Source organism: Agrilus planipennis, unplaced genomic scaffold (genome assembly GCF_000699045.2).
Source record: "Agrilus planipennis isolate EAB-ADULT unplaced genomic scaffold, Apla_2.0 scaffold180, whole genome shotgun sequence".
Lineage (NCBI taxonomy): Eukaryota > Metazoa > Arthropoda > Insecta > Coleoptera > Buprestidae > Agrilus > Agrilus planipennis.
The window spans coordinates 47355-66168 of NW_020442427.1; the positions used below are offsets into that span (position 1 = coordinate 47355).

Consider the following 18814-nt stretch of genomic DNA (forward strand, 5'->3'; position numbering starts at 1 on the left):
ACGAATAAAACAGTATGCCCAGAAATTTCATTCTCCATTCCTAAATGTGCCAAATTGGCTCGCAAAGATATGAACCTATAGTCAATTATCAAAAACAAACGTCACTTTGGGGTGCATTTTCTACTTTATTTAAAGGATAATGCAAAACCGGATTGATCAGTCAGGGAGAGCACAACCTGACGAATAAAGCAGTATGTCCAGAAATTTCATTCACCATTCCTAAATGTGCCAAATTGGCTCGCAAAAATATGAACTTATAGTCAATTATCAAAAACAAATGTCACTTTGGGGTGCATTTTCTACGTCATTTAAAGCTTTATGCCAAGCCGGCATTATCAGTCAGGAAGAGCACGTCCTGACGAATCAAACGATATGTGGTGGAGTTCCAGAAACGTCCTGTAAATGTGCCAAATTGGCACGCAAAGATGTGAACTTTCAATCAATTTAGAAAAACAAACGTCAATTTGGGGTGCATTTTCTACGTTATTTGAGGGTTGATGAAAAGCCAGTTGTATTAGTCAGGAAGAGCACATCAAGACAAATAAAACGGTATGTCCAGAAATTTCATTCTCCATTCCTAAATGTGCTAAATTGACTCGCAAATATATGAACTTATAGTCAATTATCAAAAACAAGTGTCACTTTGGGGTGCATTTTCTACGTTATTTAAAGGATAATGCAAAACCGGATTGATCAGTCAGGAAGAGCACATCCTGACGAATAAAAGGGTATGTCGAGAAATTTCATTCACCATTCCCAAATGTGCCAAATTGCCACCCAAAGATATCAACTTACAGTCAATTATCAAAAACAAACGTCACTTTGGGGTGCATTTTCTGCGTTATAGAAAGGTTAATGCAAAACCAGCTTTATCAGTCAGGAAGAGGACGCCCTGGTGAATAAGACGGTATGGGGTGAAGTTCTAGAAACGTCCTCTAAATGTGCCAAATTGGCACGCAAAAATGTGAACTTTCAATCAATTTAGAAAAACAAACGTCACTTTCGGGTGCATTTTCTACGTTATTTGAGGGTTGATGAAAAACCAATTGTACTAGTCAGGAAGAGCATATCCAGACGAATAAAACGGTATGCCCTAAAATTTCATTCTCCATTCCTAAATGTGCCAAATAGTCTCGCAAAAAAATGAACCTATAGTCAATTATCAAAAACAAACGCCACTTTGGGGTGCATTTTCTACTTTATTTAAAGGATAATGCAAAACCGGATTGATCAGTCAGGGAGAGCACATCCTGATGAATAAAACAGTATGTCCAGAAATTTCATTCACCATTCCTAAATGTGTCAAATTGGCTCGCAAAAATATGAACTTATAGTCAATTATCAAAAACAAATGTCATTTTGGGGTGCATTTTCTACGTTATTTAAAGCTTTATGCCAAGCCAGCATTATCAGTCAGGAAGAACACGTCCTGGCGAATAAAACGATATGCGGAATAATTCCAGAAGCGTACACTCTAAACGTGCCAAATTGGCACGCAAATATGTGAACATTCTATCAATTTATAAAAACGAACGTCACTTTGGGGTGCACTTTCTACGTTATCTAAGGGTTGAATACAATCCAGTTGCATTAGTCAGGAAGAGCACATCCTGACGAATAAAAGAGTATGTCGAGAAATTTCATTCGCCATTCCCAAATGTGCCAAATTGCCACCCAAAGATTTGAACTTACAGTCAATTATCAAAAACAAACGTCACTTTGGGGTGCATTTTCTGCGTTATAGAAAGGTTAATGCAAAACCAGCTTTATCAGTCACGCAAAAATGTGAACTTTCAATCAATTTAGGAAAACAAACGTCACTTTGGGGTGCATTTTCTGCGTTATAGAAAGGTTAATGCAAAACCAGCTTTATCAGTCAGGAAGAGGACGCCCTGGTGAATAAGACGGTATGGGGTGAAGTTCTAGAAACGTCCTCTAAATGTGCCAAATTGGCACGCAAAAATGTGAACTTTCAATCAATTTAGAAAAACAAACGTCACTTTCGGGTGCATTTTCTACGTTATTTGAGGGTTGATGAAAAACCAATTGTACTAGTCAGGAAGAGCATATCCAGACGAATAAAACGGTATGCCCTAAAATTTCATTCTCCATTCCTAAATGTGCCAAATAGTCTCGCAAAAAAATGAACCTATAGTCAATTATCAAAAACAAACGCCACTTTGGGGTGCATTTTCTACTTTATTTAAAGGATAATGCAAAACCGGATTGATCAGTCAGGGAGAGCACATCCTGATGAATAAAACAGTATGTCCAGAAATTTCATTCACCATTCCTAAATGTGTCAAATTGGCTCGCAAAAATATGAACTTATAGTCAATTATCAAAAACAAATGTCATTTTGGGGTGCATTTTCTACGTTATTTAAAGGATAATGCAAAACCGGATTGATCAGTCAGGAAGAGCACATCCTGACGAATAAAAGGGTATGTCGAGAAATTTCATTCACCATTCCCAAATGTGCCAAATTGCCACCCAAAGATATCAACTTACAGTCAATTATCAAAAACAAACGTCACTTTGGGGTGCATTTTCTGCGTTATAGAAAGGTTAATGCAAAACCAGCTTTATCAGTCAGGAAGAGGACGCCCTGGTGAATAAGACGGTATGGGGTGAAGTTCTAGAAACGTCCTCTAAATGTGCCAAATTGGCACGCAAAAATGTGAACTTTCAATCAATTTAGAAAAACAAACGTCACTTTCGGGTGCATTTTCTACGTTATTTGAGGGTTGATGAAAAACCAATTGTACTAGTCAGGAAGAGCATATCCAGACGAATAAAACGGTATGCCCTAAAATTTCATTCTCCATTCCTAAATGTGCCAAATAGTCTCGCAAAAAAATGAACCTATAGTCAATTATCAAAAACAAACGCCACTTTGGGGTGCATTTTCTACTTTATTTAAAGGATAATGCAAAACCGGATTGATCAGTCAGGGAGAGCACATCCTGATGAATAAAACAGTATGTCCAGAAATTTCATTCACCATTCCTAAATGTGTCAAATTGGCTCGCAAAAATATGAACTTATAGTCAATTATCAAAAACAAATGTCATTTTGGGGTGCATTTTCTACGTTATTTAAAGCTTTATGCCAAGCCAGCATTATCAGTCAGGAAGAACACGTCCTGGCGAATAAAACGATATGCGGAATAATTCCAGAAGCGTACACTCTAAACGTGCCAAATTGGCACGCAAATATGTGAACATTCTATCAATTTATAAAAACGAACGTCACTTTGGGGTGCACTTTCTACGTTATCTAAGGGTTGAATACAATCCAGTTGCATTAGTCAGGAAGAGCACATCCTGACGAATAAAAGAGTATGTCGAGAAATTTCATTCGCCATTCCCAAATGTGCCAAATTGCCACCCAAAGATTTGAACTTACAGTCAATTATCAAAAACAAACGTCACTTTGGGGTGCATTTTCTGCGTTATAGAAAGGTTAATGCAAAACCAGCTTTATCAGTCACGCAAAAATGTGAACTTTCAATCAATTTAGGAAAACAAACGTCACTTTGGGGTGCATTTTCTACGTTATTTAAGGGTTGATGAAAAACCAGTTGTATTAGTCAGGATGAACATATCCAGACGAATAAAACGGTATGTCCAGAAATTTCATTCTCTATTCCTAAATGTGCCAAATGGCCAGCCAAAAATATGAACTTATAGTCAACTATCAAAAACCAACGTCACTTTGGGGTGCATTATCTACGTTATTTAAAGGTTGATGCAAAACCAGTTGTATCAAGTTTGGATTAGATAACAAACGCATATTTTCTCCCTGTTATTGTAGATGAGAAAATTAAGTTTAGTTTGTCCAAAAATTAAAGTAATTATTTCTAAAATGCCCTTTTATTACTTTATTAAAACGAGAGCTAATACCTGTACAATGTATAGAAATTTTCGTATTATTTTTTATAACAAATATATTCAGAGAAATTCGAAAATTATAGTGTTAAGTTTTGAATCAAAAATTTATTTGATCGTTCCAGAATTAATTTATGTAGAAAAGTGAGTATGCACTACAAAAATGCGCTGAGTGGAAACGTAATATACTGTCAATTTCTAATTATTTTAAATGAATTCTAATTCTAAATTCTATCTGCAATGGGATGGTTTAACCACTAAACAATGAAAAAATACATAAACTCGGTTCTATATTAATAAAGTCATTCCGTTATTCATAAAGTTGCACTAAAGTAGAAAACTATAAAATTTTACTGTGAAAAAGTACAAAAAATCCGCATTTTACATTCCTCCTGCCACCAGTTAAACGCCGAAACCCGCCTCTCAGCTCCACAACGAACTCTTCGTATGAAGGATACCTGAGAAGTCGAATTTCGATGAGTAACCGATGACAGGAACAGTGGAAAATACAGGGTTATAATACACCCGTTTGGCCTATTCCACCTAATAACGCTTTGCTATAGGTACCCTCACTCAGCGTCTACGCAGTCAACCTACAATCTGCGACCGTATTACCAGACTATAGAACAAAGGCTGCCTTATATACCGTTCAAATGCGAAAAAGAGTGGTGAACAGTTACACTTTTATTACTTTTTAAAGCACAAAAAATGAAAAATATGAACTTTTTTTGTACGTAATGCACTCTAATAGTAATTTTGAAAATATTTGTAGAAGGAATTTTCAGTTGTGCAATCAGAATACATTTTAGTGAAAACAAATCTTAAAAATTTGGTCATATCAATATATTTTTACAATTGATTTAAAACACTAAAATTTCACATACTTGACTGTGGTATTTTCTGTAGTTATGTTGAATTGAAGCATAATTCGGATGCGAGATTAGAAAAGTAAGCTTATTTACATATTAATTTTTGCAATAAATATTTAATTGCTTTCTATATTCAAACAAGCAAAATATTTTCTTCCTATTCTCGATCACATATTAGAAATGCTATCACAATACGGAGAAGTGTTACTTATTTACCTTTCAAACAATAAAATGCTTAAAAGCTCGATTCACTAATTTTCGAGTTACACAACTAAATAAACAAACCTACATTTCTCTTTGTAATAATAGTATTGGTAGGAAAAGTATAACTTAAATTTTATCTAAAGATATCGTATTAATTAACATTTAAATTAAAAAGGGGCTAAATGTCCTTCTACCCATAAAGAATTCAAAAGCCTATTAATGATGAAATAAAATGCCTACCTTTTGTAATTGTGGTAAGTGCCAGTCCTTAAAAATATTCCATGACAATCCAACAAATAAAAGCTTTTCACCACAGCAAGTAATCCTTAATGGGTAAAAAATAAGTCCTGAGCTCTCGCACCGATAGGTACAATAATATACTTGAATCTTTACAACGAAAAATACACAAAATCACCTTGATATTAATCGAAATCGTTCATATTATTTTATTATCAAACAAACTCACGACCCATCGTCTTTTACACAAAGCAACATGATGAAGACTAAGCCCGAGTCCTACGATTTGAACCGAAGGCAAAACCATGATAAGATATATTCATTAACGAAGTTGTTTAAACAACGTAATTATAAGCCGAATAAAACCGAAAGAATATGTTCATAGTAATGTTTAAACTGTCGTAAAAACATCTGAATGATGAAATTCCAAGACTATGAATTTTACATGACAGAAAATGACAAAATGCCATTAAGTTGAACGGAAATGTTGTTTACGTTTAAATAAATGTTACTTTAAAAGATGTTCAGTCTACATATAGACAGTTTTTAATGAATAAAAACGCCTTCAATATGCACGACATTTGGAGAATAAAAATTAAACATAAAAAGCTCACCGGATATAATTTTACCATTAATATTATCACATTAAAAGCTCTATTTATAAAAAAAATATTGCACTGACTATATCTTTTGAAAACATTTTTTCACCCTTTTTTAAAATCATCAGAAATCATGCACACCTAAAATAGCAAAACCTTTTTTTAAGCTAATTTAATGTCTAATGTTCATTTAGCTTTATTGCTAATTTTTAACAACTTGACTGTTGTTTATTATTTTTGTACTGTTGTATCGATTTTACAAAATATTTCTGTACCTGAACAGGTAAGAACGACAGAATTTTGAAATTTAATATAAGCAAAGTACTGCTAGCGCATTCAAAGAGCTTGACTACGGAGACTATTGGAACTACACACTAGGAACATAATGTTTTTGACAATAACTTAAAATACTTTCTTAAAAATAGGCTGTAATAATTTGAAACAGCATTGTTTTGAAACAATGAATTTTTCACACTCGATTTAGTAGCCTTCAAGATTAGGTATTCATTATTATTTAGATATAACGAACTAAACAAGGTCACACTTTCTCTTTACAATATCTGTATATATCAGAGCATAGATAAAAAACCTGTAAATATAATCAGTCCAAGAATAACGTATTCACTTTTAATATAACTATTTAGTTGTAATTTATATGAAAACGGGCAAAATGATAGTTCTCCACAGATCGTTAGAGCATTCCGTTAGCACAAAGAGCTAGTATTCGGAGAATAAAATACGGAAGATACTTTCGACATAGTAAAATATACTGCCAATTATTAACAAAATTTTAAATTATTTAAAAATTAACTATAATGATCTACTATACAATAGTACAGCTTTCAAACAGTGATAGAAATTTCAGACTTGATGATTTTTGGGGTTGCTCCCCACATAACAAAATTACAAAGTTTTACATTTTGTCTTTACATTTTCTGCAAATATCTAAGCACAAACAAGAAAACTGTAATTCTAATTCGTTCAAAAATAGTGTATTCATTTTTAAAATAAATTTTTACTTGTTGTTATATCAAAATTGGCAGAATGTTTAACTCTCGATTTTTCGTTACAGCATTCCATCAGTAGAAAGAGTGAGTATTAGGAGAATAAAGGATGGAATCTACGCTCGACCTAATAGTACGATGTAAAATATATTCCATGTTTTTGGCACAACCTTATTCTATTTAAAAATCAAAAATTGGCTGTGATCATTTGGAACAGTGCAGCTTTCAAATGATGAAAGAATTTTCAAACTTGGTATGGTCATTTTTGGGATTGTTCCCCATATAACAAAATTGCAAACATTTACACGTCTACTTTGTATCTAAAAATTAATTCACTTTAAATTGGTAAAGACGCCGAAAAATTCTTCATAAAATAGATGTAAGGATAGCATAGGATAGATGAAAAATAATTGAAAGGTAATCTGGTGGGATAATTGGTTTTTTTTTCGGATAAGTTAATATGTTTCTTACTTCCTACCCCATCACAAAAGAGCAAAGTATATATTTTTATCATATCCGGGATTTTCCCTGTTATCAAAGACGAAAGCGCAACATTTCTTTTGAGGTAAGGTAATATTGCATAAAGTACTTATTGTTTTTCATAAAGTTAATCATTTGTTAAAGTTCATGAAATATATTACCGGTTGCTTTTAATTTTCAGAGAACTATCACATTTTTTGTAAATCTGAGTACCTATTACAAATGCGTATGCGCAAAGGCAATTGCTCCTAATTTTTGTAAATTTTGCAATGAAAGATATCCGCAATTATTAAATTCTGAGTTGTAAATTATTCACAATTGTGTGGAATAGAATTCTCTTATCAACATGTACCTATATCTACTACAATACAAGCAAACAGGTTTTTTGCTGCAAGATGATGACTAGGCTCACGATTTCGAAGTGTCCTTCACAGATAACGGAAATCACAAAGTCAATTAATACGATATATGTATAAAAATATGTATAATACTGAACTAAAACTGTGGACCAGACAACATTTGTTCGTAAACATACATTTACATAATATTTTAGTTAGAATTGGACGATTGCTTAGAAGAGAAATGTTCAGAATTGGCTTATCAAATGAAGAAAATTTTCTTACAAAGGGGCGATTTTGGACTAATTAACAGTCAAAAATAAAGCTTTATACAGTTAACTACATGAAAGTGGAAAAATGAATCTTTAATTTTGTTTAATAATGAAGGCAGAATTAGTGGTACTATTTGTATTTATATTTTCCTTTCCTGTTCTACTATAAGGTATTGGCTTTGGTGGAAAACCTTTTTTCAATTACAATACATGATTAAAAACTGCCTTTGAATTTGGAGTTTAATTAGAGATCAACTATTTAAAAATGAAACGAGATGTTTCAAAAAAAAGGTAGAAGGCCACTTGATAAATCGTTTTCCTATTGCTTTTCTGTATGTAGTATACCTATATGTTACAGAAAGCCTGAGAGGTCGCTACTGCTTCGAAGATTTTCCAGTTGTTACTTCCACCAACTGGTGTGTGGAGGTCACTGCTAGCCCCAACAAAAATCTTTCTTGCAATTGGATAATGCTTGTGATGGATAAGAGAAACTAATGACAGACAACACAATATAGGTCCTAACTGTAGAAAATATACATATTCAATACCAAACTTACATTTGGTATGTTTATTTTATTTACTTGTTTTAGTGATTACAATCATGGAGACTACTGTAGGACAGCGAATCCATGCAATACTTGTACGAATATTTTCCCAAAGAAGAGGACGCTAATGTTCCATTTGTATATGATTTATGATAGTAAATTCACATCGGTAGGTACAAAATGAACCACCAGTGTCTTCTTATTTGGGAAAGTGTATGGATATACTTCTTAAAATTCCCCTATGCATTTGTTATCTTTATGTGTAGTCTCCATGAGTCACAATGTACCTAAGTGGTTCGCATTATTTATATAAAATGACCAAAATTTGCATGTACTTCCTTAATACTAAATATTCATAGTGATAATATTTGGTCATCATATCGGATGGGATTGATGTATCCCCTTTCTTCTCTTAGAAGACTGCAAAGCAGAGTTCTTAAAATGATGGATGAGAATGCAAATGGGAAGGAGTTTCATTGTTTAGATGTTGACCAAATGTATCTATTACTACGGGACTACTCTAAAAGTATGTAAATCATAGTCCAATATACTTATGTTATCCACAAGTCAATTTTGAAGTAGGGAGAAAAAAATAGTTACAACGTTACCCTATTATCTGATAAATGATGATCTTCGTGGACAAAATGAAAATGCTTGATATAACAAGAAAATCGACAAGATTTAACGAAAACTTCATGGTGGTCAACATTCTGTAGAAACCGTCAGACATAGATCGAGATTTCGATCTCATCTAAATGCCGTCGTCGGTTGGAGTTGCTTCCTAAAGTTTTGCTAGCACGAGTCCACATGCAGCGTCGGCGATGGAAAGAACTCTGAAGAAACTCGCCACTTGTGCTACCGAAACGTTAGGAACCAACTCCAACCGACGATAGCCTTTAGACCCGAATTAGTTCATTTACTGGCCGCGAAACCATTTACTAATTCGTCATTGGATCTCGTCAACACCCCATACACAGTTCGTACAGAATACAAACTAACTCTCCCTGCTGCTTTTAGATAGCGTTTTATGAATTACAATTGTATATATCATCATCATCATAAAGTCGTAAGTCCTAAGACTGGTTGGACACGCACCTCCACTCTTTCCTATCCTGAGCTAATTTTCGCATTTCCCTAAAACTAGAAGAATCCATATCCTTAACTATTTGCGAACAGTAATCTAATCTAGGTCTACCTCTACCCCTCCTAACTTTCGTTTCTGCCTCTAGTATGTCTCTGACTAGACTTTCATGCCTGAAATCGTGAAATATTGCACCTACCCTTATTGCACTTCTTGATGACATCCCCCCAGGCAGGCAGTCCCCGCCCGGACATTCGAATGGGGGGGGGCTAGTTTACGTCCGGAATGCTTTACCCCAGAGAACGCTATCATTTGAGTTCGGTTTGCTTTTCTTGGGATATCATAGTGTGGTGGTTTCCCGTTGCCTTCCACATCGCAGTATTGGCCATCAGAGTGTCATACTAATCCTCGTGATCTCTGCCACCCTGAGTACTGAAAGAGCTTCTGCCCTCTTTCAGGAACTTCTCTTAGTCTGGTTTCTCTTTGAGACCCCCCCCCCATTATGGTTGAGCCTATGGTCCGGCTGTCTAAATCATCGAAACTCGCAAGCCGATCCACCCACTCTAGTTTGTACCAGAGTTTCGTCAAGGTTCATATCCCTAACAATAAATTTTGTACAACTAACATCATGTTTAATACTTATACGACTATGGCTGGTACTGAAATACCTGAGTATTTTTCGTGTAAATTTTTAATTGAAATTGAAGACATAGACAGATCAATGATGATGTCAAATTGTTAAGCTTCACAATAAGCACCTTCAGTAGAGCAAATATTCAAATAGGCGCTCTCATAAAAGTCGATAAACGATCGGTTAAATCCTTCCGTATTCCGTATATCAAAAGTCTTTTATTCTACTCAGAAATGCATTGAGTGCCAATGTCAGATCTCCTTTAATCTCAATATTCTAGAAAAGAGGATTGTGCTGACTTGGTAAATACCTATCCGTCTCTGTTTGAAATGCGAAATCGTATAGTCAACTAGTTCTTTCAAAATCAAAAAGAAGCTTATGAAAGGGTAAGTTTTTGCGTCAGGATAAACCCAAAACTTATCACACCTTCATTTAAAATTATAACACCTATTAACCATTGTGACAATTTCATTGTTGCTTTTTCATTTGCTGTGATAACCCCTTTATGAATGAAATAAATTCCGTGTGCAGACTTGTGGTCCTATATGCCGTCATTCTACGTAAAAAGACGTAAGAAATAGAATCCTAACTGAGAACTACAAAAGAAAAAGGCTACTTGACAGTGGTCCTCTTCAACCTCCTTTGGATGGACTAAATTAGGACAAAAGATAAATGAAATATTACCTGTGGAACATGAAGGCCCCATTATTTGCCTAATTAATCCACGATGAGGTAAAAAGTACACAGTAGTCAAATTTCCAGTAATTATAAAGTCATCAATAATAATGCTTCATTTTAATTTTTGCTTAACATTTTAACATCGTTGTAATCAATACAAATCGCATTATTGTGACGAGTGACGTGGTGCCACAAATTAGATTAGGCTAGAATCCATCTATTTTCCTAATCACATAATCGCAACCTACAGTCCTAAAAGGAGTCTGCATGCTTCGTAATCGCATTGCATTCGAAAATTTTATTTTTAATTTTTTTTATGGGAATTAATTTTAATGATCGATTAAAAGGCAATCAAAGAAACTCTACAAAATATCTCGAATAACAACTTTTCTCGAAAAGCCATCAGATTTTATCATCTTGGTCGCTGATAATTTCATTAATTACCAACCATTACCGAGACATCTTTAATTCACTTTTGGGAATAAAGTAATTAATTACTAAGTAGCGGAGTAGTGAGTAAGTAATATCTTTTAGCAAAGTTTTCGTAATCAATGCTGGGCAAATTTAATTAAGAAAATTGCCGCTTTGGTGTAGAACACTTAAATTTTTAGTTAACGATTTCTTTAGCCACCCTAAACGACTTTTCATACTGTAAACGCGACGCTTTATACGGAAAAATATGCGATTGGTCATATATTTTACGAGAATATAATACGATAAAGGTTTTTAAATTGATACGGCAGATTTATTACACGATTTAGCGCTTCATGATAATATAATTGAGTTTCGTACGAAATCAAAAGATAAAATACCACTTAATGTGTCTAATATGTACAGACCCAACTATTTATTAGACACATTTGTTTCTTTAATGGCATTTTTGCGTTCACATCTCTCTATAGTGTTTTATTTGATTTCATTATTCAGGGGATTGAATAGCGCTAAAAAGATAATGGTTGTACTCCTGGTAGCTCAAGGAATCATCTTTTATGACTTCGAAGAAGCACTCTTACAAGTAAATACCGACCTATTCGTTGATTGGTCTTTTATTATTTCGGACGAGTAATGGTGGTTCCATGTTTCGTCGACAGTTGATACGAATCGGTACAGAAAGTCGTCTAGATTGTTCTGTGTTCCGAACACTCTTTCATGTGTTCATTTGTTCTCAATTTTGATCGATCGTGAGTTAACGCGGCATCCATTTTGCTGAAAGCTTTTTCATATGCATATGCAACTATTAATGCAAAATATGTGTGTCCAGTACATTGTTTCAAAATGTTGTACATGCCGCGTTCCTTTTCAATCATTTTTTTTGGAATACGATCTTCTAGCTGACCCGAAATCATTACTGACATTCACGTTGGCATCTATATTTTTTTAGAATTGAATTTGCATTTGAAAATACGACTGACATAATACTCGGAAAATGTTTTCCAATGAGACCAGTTGATTTTACACCTGTAATTGATCTACCAATTATCAAAGCATGGAAAGATCAATCAACAATAGGTAGTGTATCAGAGGTAGGTACTTAACAGATTGTAGGTGAAATAACCCTTTTTACTAACTACAATAATCACACCCCTTCTTTGTTTTAATAGTTTCGTTGGTAATTTAAGAAAGTATAGTAGCCAATAACAGTTTGACAAATAAATATCCTTTCTCATTAATGGTAGCAGATATGTTGGTCGGTGTTCTCTTGAAAGGCAGAAACAGGAGTTAAGAGGGGTGGAGATAGACCTAGATCAGATTACTGTTCGCAAATAGTTAAAGATGTGGGCTGTTCTATATAGTTTTAGAGAAGTGTGAAGTTTAGCTCAGGATAGGAAAGAGTCGAGGTACGTGTCCAACCAGTCTTAGGACTGACGACCTTATGATGATGATGTTCTTTTGAAGCTCTCTAAGTAGTGCTGATGAGAGACAAACAGTTTGAAGTCTGACAATTTTGACAGATTACCGATCAGAACTTTCTGGATTTAATAACCACAAAATTTAAGTAGATACTACATCTTTGGTTTTTTTTTGGTAATGTAGTTAATTTCGATTTTTGTTTTAATAATTGTTTGTTACTTCTAGAAAGCACTAGCAGTGTGGCCGCTAAACTTTCCTTTTGGACAGTAATCCTTTAAAAGGCAAAGTTGACGTAAATGTTCGCTAATGGTTTCTTCTGGTACAATTCGCGGTTGCTCCGACAAATACTCGAAAGACGCACACAACAAAACGCTAAGAGAAATGTTATACTTGTCGAGCCTTGGCAGGCGTTCATTTTGAAAACAGCAGGCGGCAAAGTGCAAAAAAAGATCGATATGTGTTTGTTAGAGAATAATAAGACGTCTGGGTCCCGCCAATTGATCCGTTATTATTATTCTTTATTATTATTATTATTATTGTTATTATAATGGGCACGTGGAGTTTTTGCAAATGTTTTCTGTCGAACCAAGAGACGGACATGTGGCTCGGAAAGTTCGAGAGAGTTTTGGGGAGAAGCAGGTCGAAAAAAGTGTGAACTGAAAATGGAGGTCGAAGCGCCAGCGTCGTCGAGCGTCGTAGGGCCTGTCGCGTCGTTTCCAGGGTAGCAGTAGCACCAACGTGGTGGAAGGCAGGGCGCTGCTGCTGCTGTTTGCATTCGGGTCCGGGAAATTCGAGACGTCACGTCGAACTGCTCGCTCTCCAGTGTTGTTGCGCGAAAACAGCCAGGGATGACATGACAACGAAAAACGCGAGAACTTTACAGTGCGGTCGAAAATTTTTTTGTTTATCCGATTTTCGAAACGGTTACTGACCGACTGGTTGATTGTCGTAGGCTTACGTCGCTGGTCTGGGTTATGAAACAATGGTAGGTTACTTTCTAACATTTTTAAAACAGTTTAAGAAGTTTAAAGAAACATTTAGCGCTTCGATAATTTCATTACACATTGTTAAATCATTTTTGTTTAGTAACTACCTAAGGTTTGAAATAAAATCATGTGAAATTTAAACTTGTATAGTAAATGGAAATCACTAAAACACTCTTTGAACTAGTTGAACCAGCGAAAGGCTTCAAAATACATCATGAAACCTATGAGAGACATTGTTAAATTGAGACATATAGACAGTATTTCATGTATCAATTATGTGTTGTACTAAACCATACACCAGATAATTTATTACAGTTATCTGAATGTAGATATACTAGTAGTTGTATGTTTATGTAATACCATTCACTGCTTGTGTTACAAAATTTTGGCCTATTGATAGAGTCGTTTTATTATTTAAAATTAAACAAGAGAAAAATATTTATAGGAAGAATATAAAAGAAGAAGAGGAATATAGTTTTATATATATAGAGATTATGATTTTAATTGATAGTTGATGAACATCAGTGGACCATAGGCACAAATGCAAATTACTGTAAACAATTTTAATAAACTAATGATAATAAAAGTAATACTAAAAATTTTATGTTCTTTTTAGTTGCCACCTGTTATTGATTGAGAAAAATGTCTACAGGTCTTTTTATAACCCCTTCTTTATTTGTTTGTAAAAGTGGGTCGCATTAAAACTAGATTACTTTTAAGTGAACCATAAATTAATCTATACATTTGGATTTAAATTCTATCTGGTAGTTATGTCCAACAACCCAATGAAATATGGACAATACGTACCAATACCTATTGGTATATATACGGGGCGTAACAGAAATAAGTGCAGAGAAACAAAATTTCAATAATCTACAATGCGAAGTCAGCCCTGTGCGTGAAATGACATCATAATACTGCAGCTACATGGATGGAGAATGTAAACACTGCCGATTATCAAACGTCTAAGATAAGCAGAAACAATTGAGTATTATACATAATGTTTAAACTACAGGGTTGTTCGGAAAGTCATTTCGTTTTTTTTTGTGGTAATGAAAGACAGTTTTCGTATAATAAACAAATACTTTATTAAATTATATATTGACCGTTCTGGTCCAACACCTTTTGCCATCTTTCTGGTAGTAGCATAATTCCACGCTCATAAAATATTTGTCTTTGCTGGCAAAAAACTGATCGAGGAGGTTTTTGACCTCCTCATTTGAGGTGAAGGTTTTACCGTCTAAAAAATTTTGGAGTGACTGGAGCAAATAATAATCCGATGGTGCCAGGTCTTGAGAATATGGTGGGTGTAGCATTGTATCCCATTCAAGCTGTAAAAGCTTTTGGCGAGTGACCAAACTTGTGTGAGGTCTCGCGTTGTCTTGGTGAAACACTACACCTTTCCTGTTGATTAGTTCTGACCTTTGAAGTGCATCATTTAGTTTGTCCAGCTGATGACAGTAGACTTCCGAATTAATCGTTGTGTTATCCGGTAAAAGCTCAAAAAAAAAAACGGTTCCTTTTAAAATCCGACCAAACAGACGGCATCACCTTTTTTTGGTGAATATCGGCTTTGGAAATGGTTTGAGCCGGTTCATCTTTTTTGCTCCATGACCTCTTGCGTTTGACGTTGTTGTATACAACCCATTTTTCGTCCCCAGTGATGATGCGCTTCAAAAACGGATCATTTTCGTGACGTTTGAGAAGCGAATCGCAGACGTCAATGCGGAAACACAAATTTCTCTCTGTGAGAACATGGGGAACCCATACATCGAGCTTCAAGGATAATCCCAGGCCTTTCAAGTGGTCATAAACTGTTGAATTTGATAAATTTAACCTCAATCCGATCTCACGTGTTGTTATTCGCCGGTTCACATCAACTAATGCCTTTATCGCGTCTTTATCAGCTTCAACCGGCCTTCCCGAACGTGGTGCATCTTCGACATCAAAATTGCCGGATCGAAATTTAGCGAACCAGTTCTAGCACTGGCGTACTGTCAACACACCTTCTCCATACACATCAGTCAATTTCTTTCTGGCTTGAACAGCATTTTTACCCTTTCTGTAGTAAAACAGTAAGATATGTCGAAAATGCTGCTTATCGCTCTCCATATTTAAAAGGGCACCAACCAAAAACTACTGCGTAGAATTAATTAGAATTTTTCACACACAAGCCTTGCTACATGAGCTCTCAAAGCATATAAAAATTATACGGCTTAAATGTGAAGTTAGGTGCAAAAGAATACAATTAAATCCTCTGTCGGGAAAAAACGAAATGACTTTCCGAACAATCCTATAAATAAATTAAATAAGTGCATTACAGGCAGCATTATGTAAATGTACAAAAGAAAGAAAATTTACGGGTTTATCAGGACCGGAATTAAATTTACCTGCACCTTCAACTACGTTTTTCACGAAAACGGTGAACATTCGGGCATACAAACTACTACTACTACTACCCCCTGAGGATAATTGATAATTACCTACACGAAAATTTTACGAAGATTCTGTATTTCAAGCATGTAAACTTCTAAAATTCAAATAATGGGGGAAAAGGCTGCTCTACCTCATTACCACCTTCGGCTAGCTCCGGTTAAAAGAGAGTTAGCTTTGGAAAGTTTTAGCTACAGGGATATGTAAATAAACTCATTTATCCTAATCTGTTGATGAATTAGCATGTTGTAACGTCCCAATTTGCACAGAGTCAACAACTTGATAATCGACTTCCCTTAATAGCTCTATCGTCGTAACTTATCTGGGTATGACAGCTCTTCACAAATCGAATTTATAGCGAATTACTTAACAAACTTTGAGTTGGACTGCTATGGGATCGTTTGTTTTTGTCCTTCAAAGTTGATAACTACCTATACACATAAGCCGTTGAGTACATACGTTCGTGTAACAGTTTTGAAGATTCATCTGCCGATAATGAACAAACTTTTTAACATTTAATCGTATCAGAAGCAAGCACTCACATTAAAAGTTAGTACTTTGTCAAAAAATATAAACGAAGTAAAACATTAAAACCCAAGCTGTTGTTCCTGATTATTAGAGTCTCTCAATCTATAATGTTTTATTTAAAATAGAAAATACCACAAATGGCGCGGTAGTACAATGCTACATTTTAGGATTATGTATTCAGAATACAGACCACTTCGAATTATTTTATTCGATTATGGTAACGTGCCTATCACGTTGAGTTTAGCTACGCCGGGATTCGTTTTAAGCAAGTAGATATCCATATATTTAATTGGACCTTGTTCGAGCAAATGTAGCATCGTACTACAGATGGCGTTTACCGCGCCATTTGTGGTATTTTCTAAAACGCGCTGTTAAGACAGCAGGTAAAAGTTGGTCTGTGTTCTGTCGGAGCTGTCTGCGACGCGCTGATGAGATCCAAAGAGATCGAAATCGTGATCCGCGACTGGCAGTTTCGACAGAATACAGACCACTTCGAAGTATTTCATTTGTTTAACATCTTTACAAAAAAAGTTATATGGCGCACCTTCAGGAATAAAAATTTTTAAGCAATAATTTACCCATAATTGCTAACTAACCTTCTATTGGGTATTAGTAGATCAGTGTAAGCCATTCTTTAATGTTTATTCTGTGGTTGAACCTAAGTCACAAATCACAACCTAACCTAACCTAACCTAAATCACAAATAAGTGCCAACTGCATTGTTAAGTTGCAAAATTATCCAAAATCCTTTTCCAAAAATTTAATGTCTATTTCATGGGGAATCTAGACAATGACAATCGGTCGAAGAAAGATTTTGCCAAATTCCGAAAGCGTTACATAATAGGTCAACATGTTTCTATCTGTCGATACACTACATTTCCTTGGATGCCATTTTTGCTATGACTTCTTGTTTATTATTATCCTTGACTTTCTTTTGATGTTATGTTTTAGGCATCTCATGCGTGTCAAAATGTGTTTTAGAGTCAATTTGATTTAAATGCCTCTTTCCGGTATTTTACTGTCTTGACTTTTCGAGCAATAAATCAAAAAGTTTTCGTCAAATGTAATTTGCCAGAGAAACTCCAGTTTTGTAGCAATGATTTTCCTTCAGCGTTTGGATTAATTACATTTTTAATTTATTCGGTGGGTGGAAGGACCGAAACACGAACTAGAAACACACATAATGGCTGCGATAAATCTCGTACTCACATACCGCGGCCCCTGGTGCGCATTAAGTCAGTGAGCCTCGCCATCTCATGAAACTACATCACCTCATTACGTAATCCAGGCCGGATTAAAAGTCGCTGCATTATATCGCAATTAATTCTCTTCGAATGTTGAGTTTTGGCAATGTCTAATTCCAGAAGCTCAATTCGAGGGCTATCTTTTGGGCACAGTACACCGCACCGTTTCCTGTTATGTCGTTCATACATATAAACGCCAAAAAGCATTCCAAATTTGAAAACTTTAAAAGCCTTCGTCAGTTTTTCGTTTATTATGTAAATGATATTCATGTTTGCTAGCAGCGAACGCAGCTCCAGGTTAATCTTCAGTGCAACGCATTCGTAATCCTGCATTATTTCGTAAATGTAATACTTGCTAAGCTGCAACATCATCTGCGGCGCGGGATCCGCAATGCGTCCTCATATTGCAAAAAGATATTAACATTAAGAGACTTAAACGTAACATGTACATGTCATATCCAGTTTCAACAAATTGCTACTGTCAATGAATAATTCCTGCTAGGCACTTTTCGGAGCAGTGGTGAAATTTAATGCTTAACACTGAAAATAAATAATGATCACGTCTAAAACATCTCTAGACATAAACTTCTCTTTTCTTTTGCTATTGTACATATTCAAGCAACCTCTTCGTTCAAATGTTGCTTCTTATTTCGTTACAAAGAACCACCCTTTCGTTATAAATAGTGCTGCTATGAGAATTAAGAATAGATCGAGATCAAGATCAAGATGAAGAGAGAGAAGTCGTGACGCTTATCTTATCAAGATCACCTGCTTAAGACGTTAATAGTATCTGGGAGCATTTATTTATCATCATCATAAGGTCGTCAGTCCGTCTTAGGACACGTACCTCCACTCTTTCCTATCCTGAGCTAAACTTCGCATTTCCCTAAAACTAGAACAGCCCACATCCTTAACTATTTGCGAACAGTAATCTAATCTAGGTC

At 35.1% G+C, this 18814-nt stretch overlaps 1 protein-coding gene and 1 long non-coding RNA gene across 10 annotated transcripts in view; one reads left to right on the forward strand and one right to left on the reverse strand.

Moving 5' to 3' along the window:
* The window catches only part of LOC108740569, a 123119-nt gene that overhangs the window by 2557 nt on the left and 101748 nt on the right, over positions 1 to 18814 (reverse strand). For 2 of the 7 annotated variants that reach the window (XR_001938363.2, XR_001938358.2), the window contains exon 1: positions 5204 to 5484. The exons of 2 other annotated variants lie outside the window; for them this stretch is intronic. This is a non-coding gene — a long non-coding RNA (uncharacterized LOC108740569). Of the gene's footprint in view, positions 1 to 5203; positions 5490 to 18814 lie in introns of those variants that run through there. 3 more of the 7 variants (XR_003232255.1, XR_001938360.2, XR_001938361.2) reach the window with 3 other exon arrangements.
* Positions 6887 to 18814, forward strand: part of LOC108740568 (gamma-aminobutyric acid type B receptor subunit 1) — a 172165-nt gene continuing 160237 nt past the window's right edge. For 2 of the 3 annotated variants that reach the window (XM_025980234.1, XM_025980232.1), the window contains exons 1-5: positions 6887 to 7056; positions 7837 to 8184; positions 8252 to 8455; positions 8798 to 8964; positions 12905 to 13664. In XM_025980234.1, the coding sequence (XP_025836019.1) occupies positions 13662 to 13664 (3 nt within the window). In that variant the 5' untranslated portion in view covers positions 6887 to 7056; positions 7837 to 8184; positions 8252 to 8455; positions 8798 to 8964; positions 12905 to 13661. Of the gene's footprint in view, positions 7057 to 7836; positions 8185 to 8233; positions 8456 to 8797; positions 8965 to 12904; positions 13665 to 18814 lie in introns of all 3 variants that reach the window. The other variant, XM_025980233.1, reaches the window with a different exon arrangement.